We start from the raw sequence: 26,934 nt of genomic DNA, 5'->3' as shown, positions 1-26,934 counted from the left end.
CTCTATCTCATTTTTCTTTTTTCATCTGTTAAACGCACGAATTTCAAGATACCTCTACGTACAAGAAAGATTTCGATGCTCAAACCTTGGAACGAGTCCTTATCAAAATCGAACGAACACGAGGCTACGATTCGCGCGTTAATCGAAATTAATCGTATACGTGTTAAGAGCTTAGAAAAGGGTCGTCGATTGTCCTTTGACTTTTCGTTCGGGTATCGGACGGAGGCGTCGAGAAAAAAAAGGACCGAGTTCAAACGCTCAATTTCCTGAACGGATAACGATCGGGGTGAGACGCGAGACTGCGAGAAAGAGAGAGAGAGAGAGAAGTCTAAAAGAGGCCCATTTTCCATAATTGACAGGTGACTCCTTTCAACATGTTGAACCAAGCTGTTCGAACGGCCTTAAACCTGGAAACCGTAGATTGGCCCTAATAACTGTGGGAGTCTCAAATTGGCCTTTTTGTTTCTTTTTTCCTTTTCTTTCTTTCTTTTAACATCTCTCTCTCTCTCTCTTTCTCTTCTCCATCCTCGGCCGAAGTCGAGCCCAAGCCTCGTTCAACTTGGTCTGTCCCTTTTTATGTCGCTCTCTCCCTTGCTCTCGACGACACTCGGACACTCAAACGGATTTCAGTAAGTCCACCGTCCCCTGTGGCAGGTAGGAGCGACACCTGTTGATTCTTGCCTCTACATCCGAAAAATGTTTGCTTTCTCTCTCTCTCTCTCTCTCTCTCTCTTTCTTTCTCTCTTTCCTTCTCGTTCTCCCCCATTAGACGTAGTGCGAGTAAGACGAGAGACAGCGAAGAAGAAGACAGGCGACGGATACGACGAGGACGACTCGGTTCGCCTCGTTAAAAAGCCACCTTGGTCGATCCCAATATATCACCACGGTGGCATCTACACGTCCAAGCTTTACTCCGGAACGGGTCCTTCAGAAAATCGGTATCCTCGAGAGGCTAATGGGCTTTTAACTAACGATCGTACGTTGCCTCGAGAAGAAGAAAGAGAAAGAGAGAGAGAGAGAGAGAACGAGAAAGAAAAAGAGAGTGGTTCAAGTCGATCGACCGATCGATCGATGCCCAGTCAAATAAATTAATGAACCTTCGCTTGTGGTCGATGGGACGGGTTGGGGTGGAGTCGATTGGGTGAGGGTGAGCCTGAAACTGAGATATAGGGGTATGGGAGGAAGGGAGGAAGGGAGAGAGTCGACGGAAGGTGGGGGAAGCAGATCGAAGTAAAATTCTCGTCGTCGCTCGGAAACGAGCCTTTTATCAAGATTTTTCGACCGTTCATTTTTCGTTCCTCCTGATCTTACCTTCTTTTCTTTTCTTTTTCTCTCTCTTTCTCTCTGTCTCTCTTTCCAATCTCCTTCTTCTCTTCGGAGAATCACGGAATGCACACCATTTACGCGGATTTCGTGGAAATTGACCCAATCGATAGAGACATTTTCGAGTGGATTCCGTCCTTTTGTACATACATATATCGCGAACGAGTGCTCGTTAACGTTAGTTCGTTCCCGTCTCAGTAAATTTTTTTTTTTTTTCACGTTTGCTTAAGTACTTATTCTCGAAGACTCGACGAAGATACTTGTACGATAATCACTTTTAAGGATGTTACGCATAGAGGGAGTATCGATTTAATTTTTTAATTATTAAGTATCGACAGAAATCATTTGTTGTAACGCAGCAACCGATCTAGTAAGATAAACGTAGCTTCTACTGATCATTTTTGTCTATATATGTATATATATATATCTAGGTGTATGCGTGAGAGAGAAGGAGAGAAAAGATACAAGGGTACGTACATGCTCGTTCCCGTCTTGGGCTTCTTGAAAGATTAGATAAGTCTTCACTCGAATTTTTACTTCGATCTTCGCTCGATTATTTCATTTAACGAGTATAATATGCATATGGATATGTAAAGAGAGAGTGAGTGAGAGACAGTGAGAGAGAGAGAGAGAGAAAGAAAGCACACACACTCGCACATGAAAGATTCACGCACACGGAACCTTTTATTCTTATCTCGAGGTTTCTTTTTTAACATTAATTAACTCGACCGGGACCTTATCGCGGCGGGTTCCTCTGACCCAAGTCGAATTCGATGGACGTCGCTGTTTCGAAAGTTCCAGACGTAAGTACATACGTATGTATATATATATGTGTGTGTATATGTATATACGTACGTATGTATCTATGTATGCACGCAGTACGTGATCAAGTCGAAAGAAGATGCGTGTGAAAAGGACAGAAGACGTTTCTCGTCTCGACGATGCACAGTGACTTGTCAGTGCAGAAAATTGAAGGATAGGTACCTACGCTTCCCCTTCCCCTCCCCTTACTCATTCCTCCCCCTTCTGCCACCCTGCTTTACGTCTTTCACTTCGTCGATGCATGCTCGTGTCTTCGAGACGATGCCTATCAACATACGTGATTCGATTATTACGCTGAAATATCTGTCTCCGCCCATCGATCGATAAAAAATTAGGTGAGCTGGTTCCTCACTGGTAATAAAAAAGAAAGAGGAGAGAGAAAGAGAGAGAAAGAGAGAGGAGTGTGCGAGAGGAAAAAAGAGTGAGAAGAGAGAAGGACGATGACCGGAAGATGATTTCAAGCTTATTAAATACTTTACTCGATCTTTGTCTCTTTAATTTTATAATCGATCGTTTAACTCCGAAAATTAGCGATATGATTTATACGACAACGATGACGATCGAGAAAATACGATATATCGCGTTATTTGAATTTATCAATTTTGCCTCAAGGGAAAAGATAAATGAACGAGAAGAAGTTAACGCGAGCATATGCCCCGAAGGTTCGCGCGTTCTTCTTCCTGTACTATCCTTTATCCTCTTTTCCTGCATATGTAATAAATATATATATTTATATATATATATATGTATGTATGTATGTATGTATGTATAGTACGTATACGTTTGAGCTTTCACCCGGAACGGAAATATACGTGCGTAATAGCGAAATGAGAGTCGCATGGATTTTCTTCGTGGCTTTTCTTTGGCTTGACCGAGGTATTTATCGAAGTCATTTGCTATGGGAAATTGCGATGCGTAAATCGAACGTGGGACTTTGTTTTTACGAGATACCCACGTATATACGTACATGTATATGTGTGTGTATATATATATATATGTATATCTACCTACGTGAAAAAGGTGCGTCGAAAAAGAAAAAAGTCGGACGAAAGGCCGGATAAAAGTGGGATGTAAATTTTTGAATTAAACAAATTTACCGTGTCGAAAGATGATTAATTTTTTTCTTCGTTCCTCGATCGAACCAATCTGTGGTCGACTTTATTCGTCTCTCTTCGACGAAAACCGGCGGACCGTTCGTTCGATCGTTACGGTTAACACGCGAAAGGAAAGAAAAGGGCCGAGTTGAAAAAGTCGACCGTCTAAAATATGAAAAAAAAGGGACAGAGATAAAAAGGACGAAGAGAGAAAGAGAGAGATGAAAAAGAGATGAAAATGCCTTATTGAGAAGAGCGTAAATACGTACGTACGTACGTACGTACGTAAGTAAGGATCAAGGAAAGATTCGCTGCTCGTGATTGTACGATACGTCAAACGTCTGATACTTCCTTGACAGAAATTCCATGGAACGAGCGATAACGAGTCGCGCGGTATAAACGTCGCGTGACCCTTCAAACGAGAGATGCTTTGACCTGTGTTCGTGCGTTTACTCAATGACGATGCAAATCCTCAGGGAATTCGATAAAAGTCTGGTCGCTGGAGGAGCTTTTAGTCGTTTCTGAAAAAAGAAAAATAAAATGAAAAAAAGCATTACAAAAAAAGAAAAAGGGGAAGACGACGAAGAAGAAGAAGAAGAAGACGACGAAGACGAAGACGAAGACGAAGAAAAGACCATCGGAGAATTATCGAAGGAGACGAAGCGAGATAAATTCATCTTTGAAGAGAGAGAGAGAGAGAGAAGAAAAAGGAGAAAAAAGAAAGAAAATATTCCTCCATTCTTGAGAAGATTTTCTTCATACGGAATATTGCGCGACGCTTTAAACGCCGATGAGGAGACGACGTTTCAATGAATAAATTAAAGAGTCGAGAGCGTTATGACGCGCGCGTTAATCGACGTTTGACCTCAAAATTCATCGGAGAGGAAAATAGAGAGAAAGAGAGAAAGGAAAATGTCGAAAGGGGAATGAGGGAAAAAATAAATAAATGAAAGAGAATGGATGGAAAGGGAGAAAGGAGTAAAAGTGTCTCGGTTGAGCTATACGCGTATTTATCACGTAAGTTTCGGGAACGTTTACCGATGTATTTACTAAGTAACGGGCTAAGCGTGTTTTCGGAACAATTAGCAAGGCGTCGAAAGGACACACAACGGGTATTCGCGAATAACGGAACCAGGGAAACCAGGGAGCTGTCCTGCGTGCGTTCGTGACGTGCCTGCGAATCCATCTTTTCTTTCCGTCAAAGAAAGAGGAAGAGTTCGAACGCGTTTGTCGGTGTTTATACGGATTCCTCCAAGGGGAAAATAAAAAGGAGAAATAAGGATCGAACAAAAGACCGATCCGTATCGATGTCTCGAGGATTCGAGAGAAAGAGAGAGAGAGAGAGAGAGAGGGGGAGAGGGAGAGAACATGGCCGACGATTAGAAGAACGTTTAGATCCGAAAGGAAGAATGTAGGCCGTTTCGTAACGACGATCGATCGCTTCTTCTTACGTTCACCGACGATCTCGCGCGATCGTGATAACGAATCGAACGTTATTATCGATCTTTTTCCCCTTGTTTTTGTTTGCCTCGTACGTTCGATTCGAATTATCATAAAACGCAATGTTAAACGAAAAAGATCCCTAAAATAAACGGAATTCGTCGAGCGTCGTTTTACGATTCTCGTAAAGTCGATACGGATAGATCTGCTACGGTAGCGACCGTGATACAGTTCTCCTATGTATGTCGTATCCTACATTTCGAATAGAACGATATACGAGAGGAAACGAATGAGAAAAATCGAACGCTTTCGTATTCGGTTATCTCGGAATTAGATTTGTATTTTAACGATCGTCGACCCGGCTACGTAAGTAGTTAGTTACTTGCGCACGTGAGACGATGTCGTTCGAATCAACGAATAAGATTTCCGTCGGCCTCGAAAAGGCACGGTTAGAGACGACGGACATTGCTGTGTAAGGTTCAGATCCTCGAGACACACGGCGAGACGCAGTGGCCGATGGGAGCTGGCAGGAACGGCAGCGGCAACACAGGTGGAATCCGGTATCTATAGCTCGTCGACAGTCGAGTACCAGAAGAAAGGTAATCGAAGAACCCCGTTAACATACGTTCCTATGTTTTGCATCATATCGCGTATACCGCAGTCGTTTTACTAGCGAAGCAAAAAGGAGATGGAGACGAATGGGTAAGAACGTTCAAGAATAAAAGGAGAAGTTATTTCCTTTATGGCCAGTTATCGTTCAAATAAAGTTCAACTCGCTAATATATCTCTATGTTCGTTTAAGAGAACATTTTTCTTTGCGGATAGACGTGCGTGTGTCGGGAAGAGAGAGAGAGAGAGAGAGAGGGAATCGAAAGAAGATAAATACCAGAATACGAGAAATTCTTTATTCATAGTCGTCTGAAATAAAAGGCTAATAATCGTCGTGTCTTTATCTAATTTAATACGAATTCAAGAGTATCGTCTCGGTCCGATCGCACGATCCTCGAAACTTTCGACGCGAAAGGACGAAAAGTAACGAGGAGCGAAGAGTACGAGGAAGGAGAAATGAGAAGAGATGAGGAGAGGTTGGAGGAGGGAGGAGGAGGGAGTGCAGGGCAGCGTAGCACAGGGTATCAGGCAGCACAGGTGGAATCTGGTATCTGGCTGTTGAGAATATACGCTGTGTGAGACAGCCGAGAGAATGAGAAGCTCGAGGAGAAGAAGGAGGAGGAGGAAGAGGAGGAGGAGGAGGAGGAGGAGGAGGAGAAGAAGAAGAAGAAGAAGGAGAAGGAGAAGAAGAAGAAGTGAACAAAGAAGAAGAAGGAAGAGAAAGATAAGAGGACGCTCCGGTAGGAAAGAAAGAAGGAGAGAGATGCAGCTAAACACCCTTGCGTGTACGATCGCGCGTTTTCTTCATCCTCTGGCGAACGCGTGTGCGTTTCGCCTTCGGCTTTGCCCCGTGAGGTCCACGGAATCCCTCCTTCCTCTCTCCTTTCCTCGAGCGCCTGTAATAATGTGCTCACATATTGGAGTACCTAAGGAGCGGGCTAAGACGACGCGACTTGGAGAAGCGCTGAAGAAGGAAGAAGAAAGAGAGAGAAAGGGAAGGAGTAGAAAGAGGAAGAGTAGGAGGATGAGAGGGAGGAGGAGGAGGAGGAGGAGGAGGAAGAAGAAGAAGAAGAAGAAGTCGAAGGAGTAAAAGAGGGTGGGAGATGGACACGACGGGCATTGCCGGTGGAGCAAGCAACAACGTTTGTGTTCCATGATCACGCGAGTACGGATGTATGAGTAAAACGTGTGCTCACATGCCCGTGGCGGTAATAAGAGAAAATAAGTAAAACCCTAAGGTACAAACCGGAGGGGGCATAGGGCCGGCCGGCAGGCTCTCGTCGAGCAGATATCCGAGAGAGGGGCCTTCTCGTGCAACGAACAAGAAGAAGAAGGAAAAGGAGAGAGAAGGAGGAGGTGAACCTGTTCCCGAGGGAGTTCCTTGACCCTCGGAGAGGGGGGAGAGGAACCCGACGATCTCTCTCTCTTTCTCTCTCTCGCTTTCTTTCCCGCACTTTTTTCTCTTTTTCTTTCTCTTTCTCGCTCGCGCGTGCACCTTCGAGAGAAAGACGCGGGAAGCCAACGGAGTAGCCACCATGATGCCCGCCGGCTAACTCTCCGGGCCCCGAACGAGCCAGCGGCGTCGTCGCCGTCGTCGTCGTCGTCGCCGCCGCCGTCGTAGCCGTCGTAGTCGTCGTAGTCGTCGTCGTCGTCGTCGTCGTGGTGGGAAGGGCCAGACAAGAGTGCCGGAGGGAGACGGAGAGGGAAAGAGGCTCCTTTACCGCGCAGCATCCCACTACTGCCGTCCGTGGACCATGCTGCTGCGCTATACTCTTTGCGCTACCACCGCTTGCTTACGCCGCTCTCTGCTAACCGACGAGCAACGAGAGAGAAAGAGAGAGACGAATACAGCCACCGCACCGTACCGTCCCTCTAAAGTTTCTTCGACCGAGACTGACCTCGCTTCGCGCTACGATCGTTTATTCTTCTTCTTCTTCTTCTTCTTCTTCTTCTCAAGAGTATGTTTTACGTATGTATGCACGTACGTATCTACGTATGTACGAACCATACGTACACGCACAAGTAAATACGTGCATAGCCGAATTTCGCGCGATTCCATTTCGCGCCTCTTCCTGGCACACGTTCGTCGTTGCGCTTGGGAAAGGTCAAGGGACACGAGAAGCTAATGCATCGGCATACGCACGTAGTATGTTCTATCCTCGGTTTGGGCTATTTTATAGATAGATAAGCGAGTAAATAAACGAATAAATAAAGAAGTGTAAAAGGAAATAAAAGGAGGAAGAGAGTTGGCGCTCACAGGCGCCGTAAGATCGTTGCGATGTAACTCGAAAGATAATTGCTACTCCAACGACAATCTTCGTTTATCGTATCTCACTGAGAAATTCTAACGGTCCACGTGTGCGTTCGCGCACGTATCTATGAACGTAGACGAGAAAGAGAAACAGAGAGGAGACTCTGCCCGAAGTATCCGAGATAACCCTTTTTATTTAAACAATATTTCTCATCGAGGAAGTCGAAACGCGGAACTTTAGCGTTAGAGACGATCAACGAAATTTATATTCCGTTCATCGTCGGATAAGATCCGGCGAAATATACCGTTCAACGGGACGAGGGCGCGACGATAATCGCACTACCATGATTATCATGGGGTTACATAATCGATAGCGTAGCCGGGGTTACGCCTATTCCAGAAAACGATCCAACGTTTGACTCGTATATCTCGGATTTTATTTAAAGGGCTCTTAAACGTTCGGTCTTTTTTCTCTTTTTAGATATGACACGGACGTGCGTATTATACGGAACGTTATACGTGTATTTACGGGACAGATATTCAATGACGATCCAATGGCGGAAGGCCCATCGTGCGAGAAAGAGAAACGAGAACGAACGACCGACGCGTGTACCGATCTCATGGGGTATAATGACGGTGGACACGCGACAGAACTTATCCATTATTCATCGTCCGAAATCATTCTATGGAAATACATATACATAATTCCGTTGGTTGGATCGCTCGCTCGCTCGCTCGTTCTCCGTCCGATCGAGAAGCCCTTCACGCAGAAACCCGTGACCGAAGTTAACCGCTTCGCTAAGGACTCGATCGGGGGTTTACCCATGAAACGAAAGCTAACCACGAAACGACGCCCCGAGAAGCGCAACGAAAGTGATCCGGACTCGTTGCCTTCAAAGATCTAATTGTAAGAGTTACAAGCTTTTCTTTCATCTTTTTTTCTTTTTCGCACAAAGAAAAAGACGTATTTTACAGACTCCCGTCACAATTTTTTTTTTCGTGATATCTTGTACAAGGTAAAAAATAATAATCAGAACGGGCGACATAACTTTTTTATCATTCGCCTTTTGTAATATAGACGCGATCGTTGGTGTAATATATTTATTTTTTTCTCTTCTTATTATAATACGAGTTTGCAAAAAATCGTGCATCGAAGGATTAAGTATAAATGCTCGAAGAGATCGATACGTTAGATTCCACCATTGAAATGGATGACTGGCAAGGTTTAAAGACTCGCATCGTAAAGCCGAATTTGCATATTCGCGCGTTATTGCGCTAATCACGCAACGTTACGCTCGTTACACCTTAGACTCTCTAAGCGTTAATTTATTCGCTTTGGTACAGTTACATTTATTCTCGCATCGACATAATCGAGTCACGGGCGTGTACATAAGCGAGGATATTTCTTATTCTTTCTTTCTTCTTTTTTTTTTTCTTCTTTTTCCTCTCGTTCATTCTCGTTTTCCTTCTCGAGAAGAGATCTTTACTTTGATCGTACGGGTTTGCTCCTTCGACGCGGACGATCGCCGATAGAAAAATATTTTCTCGGAGATGTAACATCGTCCGTGTGTCATTACTTCTATGAAGTACATCCGAGAAAAGAAAACATCGAAGGGGAAGTGGAAAAGAAAGTGAATTCACCGTGAGATCAAATATATGCGATAAGGAGTAACGAGAGAGAAAAGCGAAAAAGAAAGATAGCGGATGAACGAAGAATAAACACGTCGAACGAACGATTAAATTAATGATAATTTTTCAAGACCGAAGAAAACAGAACGAAACGATACATCCTTATCCACCGAGATCATCGATCGATTTTGATGAATCGAATTTTGACGGATATTCCCGTAATACAAATAATTCTACGACAGTAAAAAAAAAGAAAAGAAACAATTCGGTTAAAAAATTCTTTCCAATAATTATAATACCAACATATAATCGTAAGACGAGAGATCTTGAAAGCGGAGATAAAACGTAACGATCGCAGATAAGAAAGGGATAAATTTGGAGGATCGAATGATAGAAAGAAAGAAAGCGGAAGAGACAGAGACAGAGAGAGAGAGAGAGAGAGAGAAAATAGCGAAGCAATGAAACGGTAATAAGATGAAACAAGATGTAATGCTATCAAAGAGAAAGAGAAAGAGAAAGAGAAAGAGAAAGAGAAAGAAAGGGGGTGGTGGTGGGGGATGAGAAGAGGAAGAAGAAGGGCCAGCATCGAGCGTAAAGAGAGTAAGTAAATGTAAGGAGAGAGGAGTAGGAGAGAGAGAAAGAGAGGGAGTAGAGTGGTGGGGGTAGAGTGGGTCCGGCGGTCGGTGCGCGTCGTCGTGGGTGGGGGTAACGACGAAGCTAGACGAGAGGAGGCGAGGCGAAGCGAGGCGAGAGGATGGGGGGTGGCCCGCAGGCCGGCCCGCGGCTTCGGCTCCAGTATCCCTCGAGCGATCGTCCTGCGTTTTCTGTGTTGTACTTCACTGGAGCCGCGCGGCCAGGTTTCTCTCCTGTGTGTTCTTCAGCACAGCGCGGCGTGCGTGCGGCATCGTGAGAGATCCAACAGTGGAATATACGCGCACCCTCACCCTCTCACACTCTCCACCTCTCTCGCCTTCCGTTACGCCTACGTAAGCAGAGGGAGTACGCGACACGCGCGCACGTGCGCACACCTGTTTCTATCTTTCCTTTCTGGTTCCTCTTCTCTCCTCTTTTCTCTTTCTTTTTCGTTTCTTTTTCTTTTTCTTTTTCTTTTTCTTTTTTCTCTTTTCTTTTTTTTTCACTCTTCTTATTCCTTTCAATCGCTTTTATATACTTTCTTCTCTTTCTTTTCGTTTCTTTCTTTCTTTGTTTTCTCTAATCCCGGCTAATCGTTTCTTGGTTATTCTTATCTGCGTCGAGGTGGATATCAGAGAATATATATCGTCGGTGTGTGAACGATCGGCGATTGTGCGGTGGAACCACGTGGATTCGTACGTGGTTACGACGGGAGAGAGGGAAGGAAAGAGAAGAGAGGAGAAGAAAGGAGAAAAGAAGAGGAGAGGAGAGGAGAAGAGAACAGAACAGAATAGAAGAGAAGAGAGGAGAGGAGAGAAGAGAAGAGAGGAGAGGAGAGGAGAGGAGAAGAGAAGAGAAGAGAAGAGAAGAGAAGAGAAGAAAAGAAAAGAGAAGATAAGAGAGGCTGCTGGCAAGGAGCGTAAACGTCGTTCTTTCTTCTCGTAATCGGCGATAGTACGTACTACCTATAGTGCCGCAAGAGGGATACGAATTAATTTTCGTATTAAAAGCGTTTCGTTTCGTCGTGTTAAAGAGTCGAAGAAGAGAAGTCGCGGCGACGCGTATCGACCTATCTTTTCACGCGGTCGAGACGCGTATATACGGAGTGTGTGTGATCCAGAGAGAGAGAGAGAGAGAAAGGTAAAGGAAAGTGTTCGGAGCTCGAGAAGATGCTCGAGCGAGGGAAAGGTATCTACGGTGTTGCGAAAGTGTAGCTTCGTCGTGCAGCATCATCATCTGTCCTGGATCCAGAGATCGAGCTCGCTTCTGCCGGAAAACTCGTTCTCTCTATCTTCGTCTTCGTCTTCGTCTTCGTCTCCGTTTCTATCCTTTTTGTTTTACGAAAGGAGAGAAGATAGTGATCGCAAAAGGGTGGAAAAGAAACGATATTCTCGCGAGATAATATCTATACGTGAAGGAAGTGAGTAAGTGTTTAACACGAGAGAAAGAGAGTGAGAGAGAGAGAGAGAGAGAGAGAGAGTAGAATTATTACGTCAGTGATCAAACCAGAGGATTATTTTTCTACGAGTGGATAATTCTTTTTATTTATTTATTTATTTGTATCTTTGTGCGCTCGCGGACATCACTCCTAAAGGATTACCGGATTGTGTGAAGTGAAAAATTCTGATCCCGTCCTGTTGATTTGTGAGAGAGTGTTTCGATCGAATAATCTCAGGGGAGGAAGATCTATTAAATAAACGGGGGGAAAAGGGTGGGAAGAAACGAATATATTTAAAAAAAAGAAAGGAGAAAATTAATAACGGAAGAAGAGAAAAGGGGGAAAAAAGGAATAAAGTGTATTTTGTTAGGAGTGCCGAAGAAAAAGTTTGCGGTCGAGCTACGGGGAATGGTGATGCGGTAGTCGAGGGATTCCCCAAGGAAAGACATGAGGGCGGCCGCCGCCTACGTCCTATTCCTTGCCCAGCTCATACAGGTAATGCGTGCGTCGCGTGTCCCTTACCTTATAACAGTTCTCATAACGTTAACATAACGCGAATATTCTCTTCCGTATCGTCCTCGTATGGACGTAAATCGCATTCACTGTCGTAAAGACGAACGGATTTATCGTATCTTTATTTTTGTTATGCTCTCTTTTTTCTTTCTAAAAGGAATTTTTATCTCTCACGGTAGAATAGAAATAACTCGTTTGACGATTTTTATCGAGCAAGAGGATTGTTTTATTCGTGAATTTTTTTTTTACGAACGAAACGAAATTCTTTCTTTTCCATTTTCACGTCGATCAAAATCGAGTAAAAATAACACGACGCGTCTTCTTTTCTTTCTTTCTTTCCTTCTTTCTTTCTTTCTCTTTTATCGAGCGTAAATTTTCGGAGCGTAAACCTTTGGAGGAAGACACCGCGGAAGAGACGAGACCGATCGAAAAATCAAAACGATTCGCAACGGTAGTTATTTTCGATCGGCTACCGACCAATGTCGGCTACCGCTTTGAGTGAACGATTATTATTCCGAGAAGAGCGTGTGTTTATATGTCGTTCTGAAAGGTACCACTCGTTGAAATTTAAGTGCACGTTGTCCGCCGTCGGTAGACGCTTTGAATGTTCCGGAGCATGAGTTTTTACACGATTTATCTCGACGGTTTATCAATCGATCACCAAGTAGAAACTTTAAGGAGAGGTTCGTACTTCAGACGCATCTAACGATGCGTACCAAAGAGGCTTCATACGCACGAATAGTACAAAAGAAACTCTCTCACGAAAATAGATAGCTCTTATGGTCTATTAAAAATAGATACTCTTCATGCTTACGTGCTTGCTTGCTTTCAAAGATATTCTTTATTATTAGAATATATCAATGCTTTGGAATCGAATATTACTCTCTCTTCGTAATTTTACGTGATATTTAGAGGCAACAAAAAAAAAAAAAGAAAAATGTCGACGCGTCTTAACGCGCATTAAGAATAATTCGAAATCCCTGTTTTCTCTGTTACATCGTTAAATGTACGTGCAATCGTGAATTTAGAATCGTTTATGCGAGCATAAAGGAAGATCGTCGATGTTACATTATTGATTCTACAATCGCATCTCTTGCAAAGAATATCTGTTGCAATGCGATTAGCAATTCGTATAAACGTCGATTCGTCGAATCATCGGGCAATCTTGTTTTAAATATGCACGTACCTGGGGATTTATCGAGTATGAGAATAAACGAGCGAGAGAAAAATCACTATATTCTTTTTTCTCCTTTTATTAAAAGGAGAGAAAGCTACGAGAATATAGCAAGTATCGTCATAAAGTATTATTGGAAACACAGTTTCGTTGTAGGAATATATACGAATGTATCGTACATATATCCGTACGTACATACATACATACGTATATACTTACGTAAGTACGTAAGTACGTAGGTAGGTAGGTACGAATAGACTCGTAAACACCTACTTATGCGAATGAAGGAAGCTCATCTCTTAAAAAGTATTATCCAAGTTGCAACGTGCACTTCTTATAGATACGCGTTAGTTCGAAACGCACGTTCGAAAGCTTAGCTTTCACGTAGCATCTATCGTTAGCTTATGACACGTTCGTCGTAATTAATAATTATCGAGGATTTCTCTGGTACAGTGAGAAAATACGTCAACGAACGGCGTCAGGTTCCATGGAAAGTCTCTGCGAAACTAGATTCTTTGGACGATCGACCGAACTATTCATTTGAAAATATGTAAATTTTACGTTTCTACGTTAAGTTACATCACGGTATTGCGTACTATCGATAATTATTGAATTATAATTAATCGTATACCGTTAAACGGGTACATGTCGTAAACACGTAAAAGCGATAAGAAAGAATTAAATGAAAGAGAAAGAGAGAGAGATTGAATGATCATTTATTGATCACATATATTACAGCAAATCAGCGCGTTAAACTACTTTAAAGTGGAGCGATTAGATAAATACGGGGACGATTAGGGAGTATGAATCATTGGCCGCGTACGATTTATTGAATTACCTTTTCTTCTTAAGCATTAAAACACTTTCGGCAGCGGAGATAACGCCTTCGAAAAATGGCCGATACGAGCTATGCCGTTATGTCAGCTCCGCTCTTTGCTAAGTCGACTTTGCCTGTTTTTCTTTCTTTTCTTTTTTCCTCGAATTAATAAACAACCGTTTAATTTAATAATTCTATTTCCGTGCTCGAAATATTTTAGTTTTGCTTTGATTACGTAAATATAATGAAATCCTTTCGTAACCCATTCGATCCATCGAATTTGATTTAAATATTTTTCATTCCTTGGTATAATGCATATTAGAAACGTAAAAGCGTCGTGAGTTTCTTCTCTTCTATGAACTTACATAGTACATATATATATATAGGTATGTGTAGGCACATGTATAGTAACGTTATCTATATACACCTTTTACAACCTTTTCTGCGATAGAAACGATGCGCTTGCGTAATAGCCGTTCACCTGCCAAATGTCGGTAAAAGTTTAACGTTCAACCCTCCCTCTCTCCCCCGAAACCCCCACCCTCACCCTCTACTTCCCCGTTTGATAATCGTTGTCTGCCACGTAGGACCGTTGAAAATCTAATTCGCTATGTTTGATCAACGATCGTATTCGTTTAATCGATTATTCATTTCTTCATTCCCCTTTCTCTAACATATTTATACATTCGTAAGGATCGTGAGATACAACAGTCAACTTACTAAGTGTAACGATTGACATTTAACGATTAACGATTCGTAAGAGACAACTCGTTTTGAGTGGATCCATTGCCGTGAAAGAGTAAATTTTATTTTTTATATAATCATTAAATTATACAACATCGTAGAAAGAAACTTTACTGTCTGATAAAACTCATTAAAATGTGCAAATAAATCTCTCTCTCTCTCTATCTCTCTCTTAAAGTGAGTAAGATAACAAAAAAGTATAAATAAATAAATAAGTAAGTAAATAAACGTGTTTAACATTACGTCTGATCTGGAACTTAAAAATTCGACATATTACCTACTTCTTTTTTTTCCGTTTCTTTTTCTTTCTTTTCCCATCACGAAGTAATAAAAAAGTAGCCATTAAGTTTAACAACCTAGAAATTGCCCATCTGTCGACATTTTTATTATATCGTTACCTGCCTATAATACGATGAATTTTATTGATCCTGTAAACATCGTGTATCTACCTACGTAAGATCAACATACATCCTATTTTTTTTTATTTTTTTATTTTCTTCAATCGTAAAGCCTTTCTCTTCGATCTTGTGATAAAGGTTAATATGATGGATTCACGGAGAAAGTTTATCGGCGAGTTTTGTCGCTCGCTTGGTATCGTCGTAAGGATGAGGTTCTGGTATACGTAGCTAATGTCGCGACGGACGAATGCACTGTCTCACGGCGTTTCATGTTTCTTCATATTTCTCTCTCTCTCTCTCTCTCTCTCTTTCTCTCAACGATTGCACAAGGATAGGAGGACGGCACTTACATCCTTCTGCTTGTTCTCTCTCCATCAGTACGGTCGTACATACGTACGTAGGTAAGTACTTAGGTACCGGCTAGCGAGCACGCTTCTCTTTTTCGTTGTCTAGTCGAGTATAGTTATTCATCTTCCGACTATGTTAGGAAGAAGGAAGGCCTACGTTGATAATTTGTAAGACGTAAATTCTTCTTCTTCTTCTTCTTCTTCTTCTACTCCCTTCTTCCCTTTATCTATATCTATATCTATATTTCTGTTTTCTTTCCGCTCAGTGAAATCTTCTATTAGATCCCGTTGCTTAAGACTCGTTTGGTGGTACACGAAATCGACGCTTTCATGGCGGCCGCACAGCGGTCCAGCGCAAGAGCGCATCCGGTCTCCCGTTCGTCGTTCTCGCGAGAACAATAATAGATGCTTAGGAGAAAGAAAATCTGTTTCTGCTGCTGTTGCTGCTGCTGCAGCATCTCGTTCGAGAGTTTATAAAGAAGGGGAAGCATCGGTTATCTCTCTTAGAAATGACTTTCGAAGAAGAGAAAGGAGAGCGTGTGCTCTCGAAGGGTTCCCGAACGATTTCAGACCTAGCCACGTAATTAAGCGCTACTCTGCTCTCTTTCAATTACAGCCTCAGTTGGAATCACCGTTATAACGTTGTTCGAACGTTCCAAGAACTTCGACGATTCGAATTTTATCTTAAAAACGACAGACGTCTCTCTCTCTCTCTCTCTCTCTCTCTTTTTCTCTTTCTCTTATTTTATTGTATTCGTCCTGTCTCGTACAGGAGAGAGAGAGAGAGAGAGAGAGAATCAGTTTAAGTTCCCGTAATCCTAGCTCTCTGTCTCCCTCTCTCCCTCTCTTTCTCTTTCTCTAAATACCAAGAGAACGGTAGTAAATCCCGTGGGATAAAAAAAAGATTGGCCCGCTTTCAAGGGCCTACTTTTCGTTAGACGTCAGAAGATAAAAGAGTCTTTTGCTTCTTACGTATTTTTCTCCTTAAGGGAGCTTCTTCTTTCTTTCATTCTTTCTTTCTATAACCTCTAGAGAGGTTCCTAGAGATAAAAAAAAAAGAAAACTAATAAAAGAATCACGGGAAAGATCTTTACCTTACAATCTTCTAAATATGTTACATACCTATATGAACACTGATCAATTAAAATACCCGTATAAATCATTTCGACGCAAACGTGAAATTCTCGTAGAGTTACGAATAAGAAAAAATGAACAGAAAAAACAAAAAAGAATTTACAGAATTGAAGAAATCTTAAAAAAAAAAAAAAAAAGAAAAAAAAGAAGTGATGAAAGCGAAGAAGGACCGACGACTGAGAGAAGAGGGAAAGATAAAGGAGAAAGAGAAGCAGCGGCAGAAGAGGAATAAGAGGAACAAGAAAAACGAACAAGAAGAAGAAAAGGTACCTCCTCGCGCGAGGGAGATTATTAAGCTCGAAAATCGCGGTGCTGCTTCTCTCGCTTCTTCCCGCAATTATCGTAAACCCCCGTTATGGCGGACGGGAGATCGATCTCTCTCCTGTGGCGCGCATACGTTCGAGATTCTCGAACGTCGAAGAGCGAGTTTGTTCGCTCGCTCGTTCGTTCGTTCGTTCGTTCGTTCGTTCGTTCGTTCGTTCGTTCGTTCGTTCGTTCGTTCGTTCATTCGTTCGTTCGTTCATTCGTTCGTTTGTTCGCCGCTCCTCACACGCTCGCGCCAAGATTCGCTTCGGCGAGTTTTATCGGGCCGACGCAGCTACGCCGCCTTTAATAATAATTCATCGTCTCCCGTCGGAGAGCGGCTTAATTACCCTGCTGCGAACGTGCTCTCTTCTTCTCTTCTTCGGTCGATGAGTCGACCGTGAATGGCCGAGAAAAATCTGCTCCTACCAGTTGTTCATTTTCGCGATCATCTTAGATAGATTCCAAAAAAAAAAAAAAAACAAAAACTATTTCCTATTATTGTCTGGTAAAAGGGGGATACGACGTAATAGGATACAAAAAAGAAAAGGATATTTCGTTTTCTTTCCCTCCCCCCTTTTTTTTTGATATCTTCACACCCACTATACTTCGAATTCATTCTCGACTTTTCTTTTTAAATCTTTCGATCTATCATAATCGTCGTTTACGTTAGCATCGATTATGCGTAATCTTCTATCTTCCCTCGGCATCTCTCGCCTTCTACTCTCCTTCTCCTCTTGATTTATCGCCGATAATTGGAACGTATACTCAATGAACAAGCACTTTCTATCTCTCTTTTTCTCACGCGCATATATGCTTCTAAAAAATATAATCATTAAAAAGTTATCAATCCGGTGTTGTTCGATACGCTCTACCTTGGATTTGCATAATCCCGACTATGTTATCAAAGTGTCTATCACGTGGCAACTTGCTTTAATCGTTGTCCATGGATCATCGCGCGAAAACTAGTGTTAGGACGAGGTTTTTTCTTTTCTTTTTATATTTTCTTTCATTCTTTCCTTTTTTCGACTCGAAGAATTTCATTCAACGTGTACTTGAAAGTCTTGAAATTTATATTCTTCAAATGGAAGCATACTACGTTTACGTACATGTATGTGTATATGCATGTCTTACTCGCTAATCGATAAAACATCTTCGCGAAGAGACGTCGTTGTATCATCTACTGTGCGATTAATCACTGGGCCGGATGATTAATACGACAATCTCGATCAGAATCAGTAGAGTTTCCAGTATGTGTAACTCGACTTCGTCGACCTTAATTTCGGTATATCACGGACGTAGACCTCCGTCTGTAGGTAATTAATTAAAAGACATAAACTCGCCCCGAGAAATCGACCGGGACCATCTTCGAATCGGTTACGCTTCCGTTCCGGTCATTCTCCTTTTTCAGAGATTATAATTAATAATAAATCGATTAAGTTGAAAAAATTTCAAACGAAACGAGAAAGAAGATCGTTGCACTGTGTAAAACTTGAGTATACGTTGGTATCGTATCGAAAAAGTTTATTAAAAGATTTTTTTCTTTCTCTCTTTTCTTTTTCTTTTTTAATCAACATTAAAAAATTCCAAATCAACATTCTTCAAAGCTTAAAAACAAATCGAACAGTGTGGAAAATATTATTGGAAACGCGCAAACTCTACGCAAGATCGTCGAGCTGGTCGAAAATATTTCTTAGTTGATTACATCATTATCGAAGTGTCTCTCGATACTTTCAATATCTCCGCCCAAGAACCGTGTCCCATTTTATCTGGAACTCGCGGCACTGTTATACAATCATAATCATGCATAAAGAGGGAAAAAAAGATAGAGGAAAAAAGAAAGGACAACAAAAAAGATAGTAAGAGTTCGTATAATCTCCGTGCAAGCGTATCATAGGATACGCTGGGATCTATTCTACGGGAAAAAAGTAAAATTTAAATAGGTGTAGTAGCGTGATGGTGTAAACCGAGTAGGAACGACGTTAATTCGATAAATCCTCGTTCTTGTAGCCTCGTTGACCTCGGTTTCGAGGCGCCATCGTGATTGCAGAAAACGATATACCGATCGTTTTTATACGATAGGGTGGGATCGTTACAAGAAATAAATAAATAAATAAATAAATAAATAAATAAATAAATAAATAGAGAGGATAAAGAATGGCTCATTAATTTTCAGGGTGGACGACGAGGAATACGATTTAAGCGATAAAACCATGAACGTTAACCGAACTACATCTTTTTTTTTTACATTTCATTTCTACATACTTGTTATTTTCGTTTCACTTCTTGTATTTTTTCTTTCTTTTCGTTTCCCTCTTTTTCTACAAGATCGCACGTAAGAGGCTGTTTCATCCGTCCAATTAATTTTCATCTCGCTCTTTCTACTTTTAACGCTACGATCAATTATCAGATGAATATCGTAAAGCCGAAGGTTGTTAGCCTCGAAGACGAGAACGGGCGGATAACGCGGAAAGTGTAGAAAATGGGGAATCTATCGTTAGCTGGGAGAAGAAGAACAAGAACAAGAAGAAGAAGAAGGAACAGAAAAAGAGGCGGAAGAGGAAAAAGAAGAAAAAAAGGCGACGAAAGAGAAGAAAAAGAAGAGAAAAAAAAGATTAAAGAATCTCGGTAAGAGGAGAAAGATGAGAGAAGGTTGAACGAGGAAAGATAGGAAAGTGCTGGAACTTACAGAAGTACATACTACCAAAGTAAAATATCGGCTCGAGAAGAAATGGTATCTCGTGGAGTGAGAAACAGGAAAGAGAAAGAGAGAAAGAGAGAAAGAAAGAGAAAGAGAAAGAGAAAGAGAGAGAGAGAGAGAGTACAGCAGCCGAAGCAAAAGCAAAGCTGGGCGGGTTAAAGCGAAGCGTTTAACCGACGGTCACGCGAACTACCTATAAAAATCAGCCCTGAGGCTCGACTCGGTGGATGCTCTCGCGAGATAGACAGATAATGCGGTCTCGCGGTGTTTCCTTGTCTCTCTTTCTCTCACAAGTGTGTAGTGGTGGTACCCTATGGTCCGTAACGCACAGGTGCGAGTCTGCGAGTAGTCCTTCGCCCCTGTACCCTTCTTCTTCTTCTTCTTCTTCTTCTTCTTCTCCATCTTCCAACTGCCACTGTTGGATGAAGAAAGAGAGAGAAAGAGAGAGAGGGGAGGGAGAGAGAAAGAAAACACGAAGAGATTTTACGAGTTCGTGGAAGGTGATTGCTTTTGTGGATCCTAGGAGTGCTTCTTTTTGGCCGAATAATCGGACCTATCGATGAGCCCAGTCTTGCTTGTTAATTACTACTTGATTGCTACCCGATCGATATTTCTTTTCTTCTTCTTCTTCTTTTTCTTTTGCTTTTTCTTTTTCTTCCCCTTCTTCTTCTTCTTCCATTTCTTCATTTTTTGTATTATTATTATTTTCTTTTTTTTCCTTCTCTTTCCTCTTTCTCACGGATCGATTGCTCTCCTTCGTGGGGAGGAGTGCAGAACAGAAGAATTGTGTTCTTGACCGAAGTTTCTTCGCGGGCGACGACACGTAAGCGAGATTAAAAAAGGAAAAGAAGAGGAAAGAAAAAAAGGAGTTTTCGCACTTCGGTCCATTAGCTGCAAATTAAGCGAGCACGTTTCTTCTGCTCCTGTCCTCGCAGTCTCTGCCTTTCTTTTCACTTCTCGTACGAAAGAAAAAGAGAAATAAAGAGAAAGAGAGAGAGAGAGAGAGACACCGACGACGTGAGCAACTCCTTCGAGCGTAATAAAAGAGAGCCCGAGAAGTAGCAAGCGACCGACCGGTGACTTCACGGTCGTCGGCAGGTGTGACCGGTGAAACTTTTCGCGTCCATCGATTAGCACTCGTTCCACTTCGAAACGTTCCTCTCCTTTTTCTCTCTGTTCGGCCGAAGCGACGAGAGAGTCGCGTTTACAACAAAGAATGAGAAGGATAGGTTTATATATACGCGATACGACGGTCTCTCTCTCTCTCTCTTTCTACTGCTGTTGCTGCTCCGAAATTGCTTAAATTCTACCGTGTAAAAAGGTATTTTTCTTACGGAAAAATTGAACGAACGGAATTTAACACGGGCAACAAGCGCATTTAGAAAGCGGATAAATGAAAAAAGAAAAAAAGAAAGAGACGAAAACAAAAAGAGAAAAGAACTTTGTTCTCACGTCCTTTCTCTTCCTTTCCCCCCCCCCCTTTTTTTTTAATCATAATTAAAATAAAAAGAAGACTCGTCGATTTATTATCTAGTCGTTTGATTGCTGTTTATCGGTTGTTTTTTTTTATTTTTTTTTGTTTTTGAAAATGGCACGAGTTGCTGTTTACTTGACAATCTTCGACGGACATGGATTTAATCGTCTCTCTCTCTCTCTCTCGATTCTCGATTATGATTAAGCGTACGCCTTTTAAACGTTCCCTACGAACATTAACGAGTTCGTTTTTCCTCCTTTTAATTTATTGCCGTGCTCCTGTCAGGGACGATATAGAGGACTTACCGGGATAATCGTTCACTGCCCACTCTGTCACGCGTACTTATTCCGAAACATGCAATCGAGAATAATCGTTGTTCCGTAATCTATAGTCAAGTGATTAGAGGCTTCTTCTCATATAGCTACTTTCTTTCAGCCCGGAGCTCTGCCGCGTCAAGATCGTCTCCTGTCTTTTCCTTTTTCCTTCTTTCTTACTTTCTTTTTTTCTTTTTCTTCTTTTCTTCTTTTTACGTCATACCTCCGAGCTTCGATCGGAATATCGATTTTAATTTCATCCCTCGTAGGATCTAACACGCGAGAGAATGTTAGCTAATTAATCTAGAAATACACCGAGAATAAGAGAAAAAGAGAGAGGGAGAGGGAGATGAAGAGAAGAACGAAGAAACAGCGATCGCTGATAAGTCAACCGAATCGTTGTTCCTTCGAATATATTAGATATCTCCGTCGTGTAAAAAATGAATCATTGGAAAGATCTAACTCGGTCGATCGCCCGGCCATATTGACCGTAGAGAAAAATTCTAATTGGTTCGGGCCAACTATGATATAAGAGAGGATTTCGATGAAAAGACGAAGAGGAGGAGGAAGGACTCGTTATTGAGATTTCATCGAAGATTTCTCGTATGCTTATTAGTCAATGGTCCGAAGCTAATACCTGCGTCCTATGAACACCTTCTGCGTAAGATGGAAAGGGAAACAGAGATAGATAGATAGACGGGGAAAAAGAGAGAAAGAGAGAGAGAGAGAGAGAGAGAACGAGAGGTATAGCCTCCAAAACACTCCTCGACTCACACCTGTTCCTCTTGTTTCATGCCTTCGATCCCCCACGCGGTCAGGTAGACTGGTAGACGGGGGATCAGGTTAAAGAAACTGGATGATCTTCTTGCTGCAGCCGCTGCCGCCACCGCCGCAGCCGCTGTTGCAGGCATCGATCGAGTTTCGGTTTCGTCGATTCATCCACCTTCCTCGTATATAGCACACTAACAAAAGGTCTGTCTCTTTTTCTCTCTCGTCCGATCTCCTTTTTCTCTTTCTTCCTCTCCTTCTCCTTCTCTTATACGTACTTAACCGTTCGTTCGAACCCGGCGACAAGTTTCCCATGCATCTTCCCACGGGCAACTCGATACACCCACGCGCATCGATTACCTCTCAAATCGCTCGAAAAATCGACGAAATCGAAGTTCTTTCATCGATATTTTATCATCCTCCCATCTTATTATGAAAATAAAGGATTTACGATCGGAACCGAACGTACCTGTATCCATATTTATCGGCGATATTCGTAGATACATCTACCACTTTTTTTCTTTTTTTCTTATTCTTCGCGTTTCTTTTTTCGCTTTGTTTGCTTCCCTTCTTTTCTTTGTTTTTTAATTTTTTTATTTATTTATATGTTAATTAAGGACCCGCGAAGAATTCTTTGATATAATTAAAAAAGATCCGTAGGAGGTACGGAGAAAAATATTACGGGAGGATAATAGCGAGGTGACCATTCGAAATCGCGAGGCTTGATTTAAAACTTTTCTGGTCTCGATTCGAAGCAAGGGTGTATACGTTCGTGTGTATATATATATATATCTGTGCGAAAGAGAGAAAAAAGAGTGAGAGAGAAAGAGAGAGAGAGAGAGAAGGAATAACATCCCACGCGGAGTTTTTAATTATTTGGGTAATTTGTGGACGATCCAGGGTTCTTTGAGAGATACGGACGGACAGCCTTGCCGATGGGGCCGAGTGGGTAGCAAATAATATTAAGTATAGGCTTCTCTAACAACGAACGAAGAGAGAAAGAGAGAGTTGGCTCGAAGGTTGTGCCCTGTGTTTCACGCACACGTACACGCGACACACATCGAACCACCGTGCATTTACGGATCTGTATGTGTTCGCGAGAATGACCGTGCTCCGCTACACACGCGAACACGCCGCGCAAATCTTCTACGGCATAAAATTAAATGGTATTCGGCAGGTCTATTCCACTCCAGGGCCAGGTAGCGGCCACTGGTAATTACTACCTACGACTTAGGCTCAAAGATGAAACGAAAGGTCCGAAAGATTTTTGAAAGCAAAATCTCGCGTCAGTTGCGTTCTCCTCCTCCTCCTCCTCCGTTTTTTATTATATTTTTCGTCTTTTTCTTTTCTTTTTTTTTTCATTTTTTGTTTCTTCTTCATCATCTTCTTCTTTATACCGTCTTATTCTTGTTACTCTTGTTCTTTTTCTTCCTCTTCGTCTTCCTTGGAAAGTTTGTCTCAAGTTTTTCTTTGATCCTGTTACGTGCGACATAGCGAAAACTTTCACGAGTTCACAAATTCAAATTCCTCTATTCCTGGTAATCTACTTTAAATTGAGGTGTCAGGTCGCTTGTGCATCATTAACGCTATCCTTGTGTGAGACACGTCGTTGTAACCGACGTGGTCATCGTTAAGATTACAGCTCGGCTTAGTTAGAGACTGATTATAACGATGGTTTAATAGCAGGTTGTTATTTAATCGTGTAATTACACATCCAAGGGTCGACACAAAACGCAGAAGGAGGAAAAGGTGTAAGACCTTTCATGTTCTTTATCTTTTCTTTTCCTTTTATTTCTTTCCTCTTTTTCTTTTTTTACCTCCTTTATCCTAATAAGAAAATGTTACATCGAACGATTAGAGTTGTCCTTGGAGATTTAATCTCCGTGGTCTCTGATTAGAAATCACCGATCGGTGTTATCGAATAATCTCCTAAAGTCGTCTTTTGTAAGAAGAAGAAAAAAATAGCAAAAAACGAAATTACAAAGTCCTTGATCGTCGAACAGTAAGCGAGCTATAAAAGATGCAACTCTTTCACGGTTCGCTTTTATGGGCTGTTCCATAATTTACCATCTCATTTCTTTCTTTTTTTTCCTTTTTTTTTTTTTTGTAGGATTTTAACACTTTTTTTTCTTTTTGCATTAATCCAAACGTTATAAGCGTGCTTCTAAATTATGGGACACTCTGTGTAATTACTCGTAACTGATAATTACGTATTTACATAATTATGTTTGCGTGTGCGCGTGTATATACATACTTACTCATTCCGCACACACTTATATATTTGTTCTCTTCTATTAAGTCTCGTTTAACGGTGTTAATTAGATCGACGATAACAATCGTTCTCCGGCATGACGACATTTAACTATCGAAGAACACCCTTTCGACGCGCGAAGTCGCGACTGTGGAGTTTCAAGCTATTTAACATCGATCGGTGAAGTATATAATTTTACGAGCAACGTAACGGCGACATGCGTTTAACGTCGGTTTCTTCGTTTTCGAATTTGATGCGACGAGGAGGAAAAAACTGTCGTTACCGTCGTTCGTCTTTATTTTCCCTTTTCTTGTTTTTTCGGTTTCCTCTTCTCTGCTCGTTTTTAAACGCATAGAAAATCGAAGGAAAGGGAAGAGAAGTTGGCGGACACGGTAGAGTTGTTTCTAAGTATGAACCAAGGCAAACGAATTATTCGTATTAACTCCCGACAGAAGCGCGGCGTATATAAAAGTGGCCTGTGCAACTAGGTATGGCTCGCTGCGTCTTGGCTATGCGGAAAGGAAAGCCAGTGTGCATCGTCTTCTCTTGCGAACCGACGACGAAAGACGATGCGCTTTTGTGCGCGCGCGCGCGTGCGTTCGTTCGCGAGCAAACAAGCTTAGCTAGCAAGCAGACGCACACATTCGCGCGTTTGCACAGAGAATGCAGGTAAAAGAGTCAACAGAGGTTAACGCGTCAGATAGTAAAATCGCAAAAAAGAGATTACGTTGGAAACTTTTTAATCCTTTTTTATTATTATTATTATTATTATTTCGTTTTTTCGGAGATCCGTTTTTTAATCCTTTTTTTTTAATCTTTCGTTTTTTTCGGAGATCATCGAGCTTTATTTATTTATTTATTTATTTTGTGAGGCGATTTTTTTCCGAAATAAATTTAAGCTTTACAAACGTTTTTGCTATCGGATTCAGATTTCCATTGTCTTAGCGATCGCACGTCCATGTGTGTCTTGTGTGTGTGTGTGTGTGTCGTTGAGACGAAGCAGACAAGACGATTGTTCCAAAGTAGAAGGTGCGGCACGTCGGATAGAAAGAGCTCGCTAATACGAGGTGTCCAACATTTATTAAAGCTCGACTCTCGGCATTCGAAAGACTTCAATTATCGTTGGGTGGCGGTCGAGGGTACCAGAGCCATGTGGGAAAGTTACTAGATACTACTACTTTGGCCGATACCCACGTATTTCTAGCATATACATACATATTTACGTCTAACGATTTCCTAGATTTCTCATCGGACAACGCATTCGTACTTTTCCTTGAACTAGACTTATGATCTATTACCATGACGTATACGCATAATAATTTTATGTACGAGCGCAGTAATGATAGTAGTATTGGTAGTAGTATTGGTAGTAGTATTGGTACTAGTAGTGGTGGATAAAAGATAAACGTGGCATTCAGAAGAGAGAATTTAGAAGTCAATCAGCGTAAATCATATTTAGACAAATTACTTAAAGGCTAAGAGGAACTTAAGGAACCACCAGGGGCTTTTGGGTTGAACGCGACCGACGTATAAGTTATTACGCTGGAAATACAATAAAACTTTCATTGCGTCGTAAAATCGTAGTGGAAAAGAGAGGATAGGTTGGTTGGGGGGAATGTACATACACGGTCACGGGCATGGACCCGTCGACGGTAAGCGTTATCCTTTGCCTTTGTCTCCTCTAAAGATACATTTCCCGTAAATTTCGTACTATTGATCCGTACGATGGAATCGATGGTAATAAGGATAAACAACGTCGATTATATCGTTCGAATGAGAATACGTTGTGCATCGACGCGTGTTGTGTTCGTTTTACATAAAAGAGAGAGAGAGAGAGAGAGAGAGAAAGTGAATGATACGTATTTCTATGCGTATTAGATACAAGTACGTTTCATGTTAGAAAGCAACCGATAAATCGTGCGATTTCGTGCGGAGCGAAAAATTTGTGGAGGCGAGCGTCGGATATTTTTTTTGTGCTTTCTTTTTTTTTTTTTGAGATTCGAGTCGGCGCAAGTCGTGGAGTACCGTTTCTACGGGAAAAGAAAGGATGAAAGTAGAAACAAAGGGGTGTATGTACCTACGATGTACGTATACGTAGATATGTATCCGTCTGTGTGTGCGCGCGTGTGTTTCCGATCGATGCACTTTCAGTACGCGTTGGTTGGTATAAAAGAGCTTTATCGTTCGGATTAATCCGTAAGTTCGTACGCGTGGAAAGACGAAGGAAGAAGGTACACGACGGCCATTGTCTTGGCGCGTGAGAAAGACACGAAATCAGGATCGTCCTCTAAAAAATTCCGATCTCGTATATTTCGACGAGGGATGCCTCGAATCGACGATTCGCGCATGGCCGACCATTCCTTTAGATCGTTCACTGAACTTTCCAGGAAGAAAAAAAGAAAGGAAAAAAAATAGGAAAGATACTAAGGATTATGGAGAAAAGTTGGAGTAGAAAGGGTTGCTCGCAGTTCGTTTACTTTAAATTCGTTCCAACTAGTTCCAAAAGAGTGTTGTACCATAGCGTAAACAAATACGTTTTCTCGATGACTGGTTTCCACGCGAATATGAGAGGAAAATTGTTAGAAAGTACTTTGATCGTTTGATTCTTCCTGAATTCAAAAGATACTATACAGATCGAGAAACTTTGATCGCTCCTTTGCGATAAATAATTTCAAGGAAATCGTGGAAGTACGAATCGCGATAGAAGGAAGTCGACCGAATTTCGTTCGAATTTCTACGTCCTTCTAATATTAATTT

General features: G+C 41.7%; 1 protein-coding gene across 19 annotated transcripts in view; it reads left to right on the top strand.

The window, feature by feature from the left end:
* Positions 1-26,934, top strand: part of LOC127071368 (protein jagged-2) — a 107,833-nt gene that overhangs the window by 54,350 nt on the left and 26,549 nt on the right. Inside the window, exon 1 of one of the 19 annotated variants that reach the window (XM_051010593.1) lies at positions 9,761-11,734. The exons of 17 other annotated variants lie outside the window; for them this stretch is intronic. In XM_051010593.1, coding sequence (XP_050866550.1) covers positions 11,687-11,734 — 48 coding nt within the window. In that variant the 5' untranslated portion in view covers positions 9,761-11,686. Of the gene's footprint in view, positions 1-9,760; positions 11,735-26,934 lie in introns of those variants that run through there. One more of the 19 variants, XM_051010573.1, reaches the window with a different exon arrangement.

The sequence above is a fragment of the Vespula vulgaris genome, chromosome 21 (assembly GCF_905475345.1).
Source record: "Vespula vulgaris chromosome 21, iyVesVulg1.1, whole genome shotgun sequence".
Taxonomy (NCBI): Eukaryota; Metazoa; Arthropoda; class Insecta; order Hymenoptera; family Vespidae; genus Vespula; species Vespula vulgaris.
The sequence above is the reverse complement of the archived record's forward strand: the minus strand, read 5'-3'. Positions and strand labels throughout refer to the sequence as shown.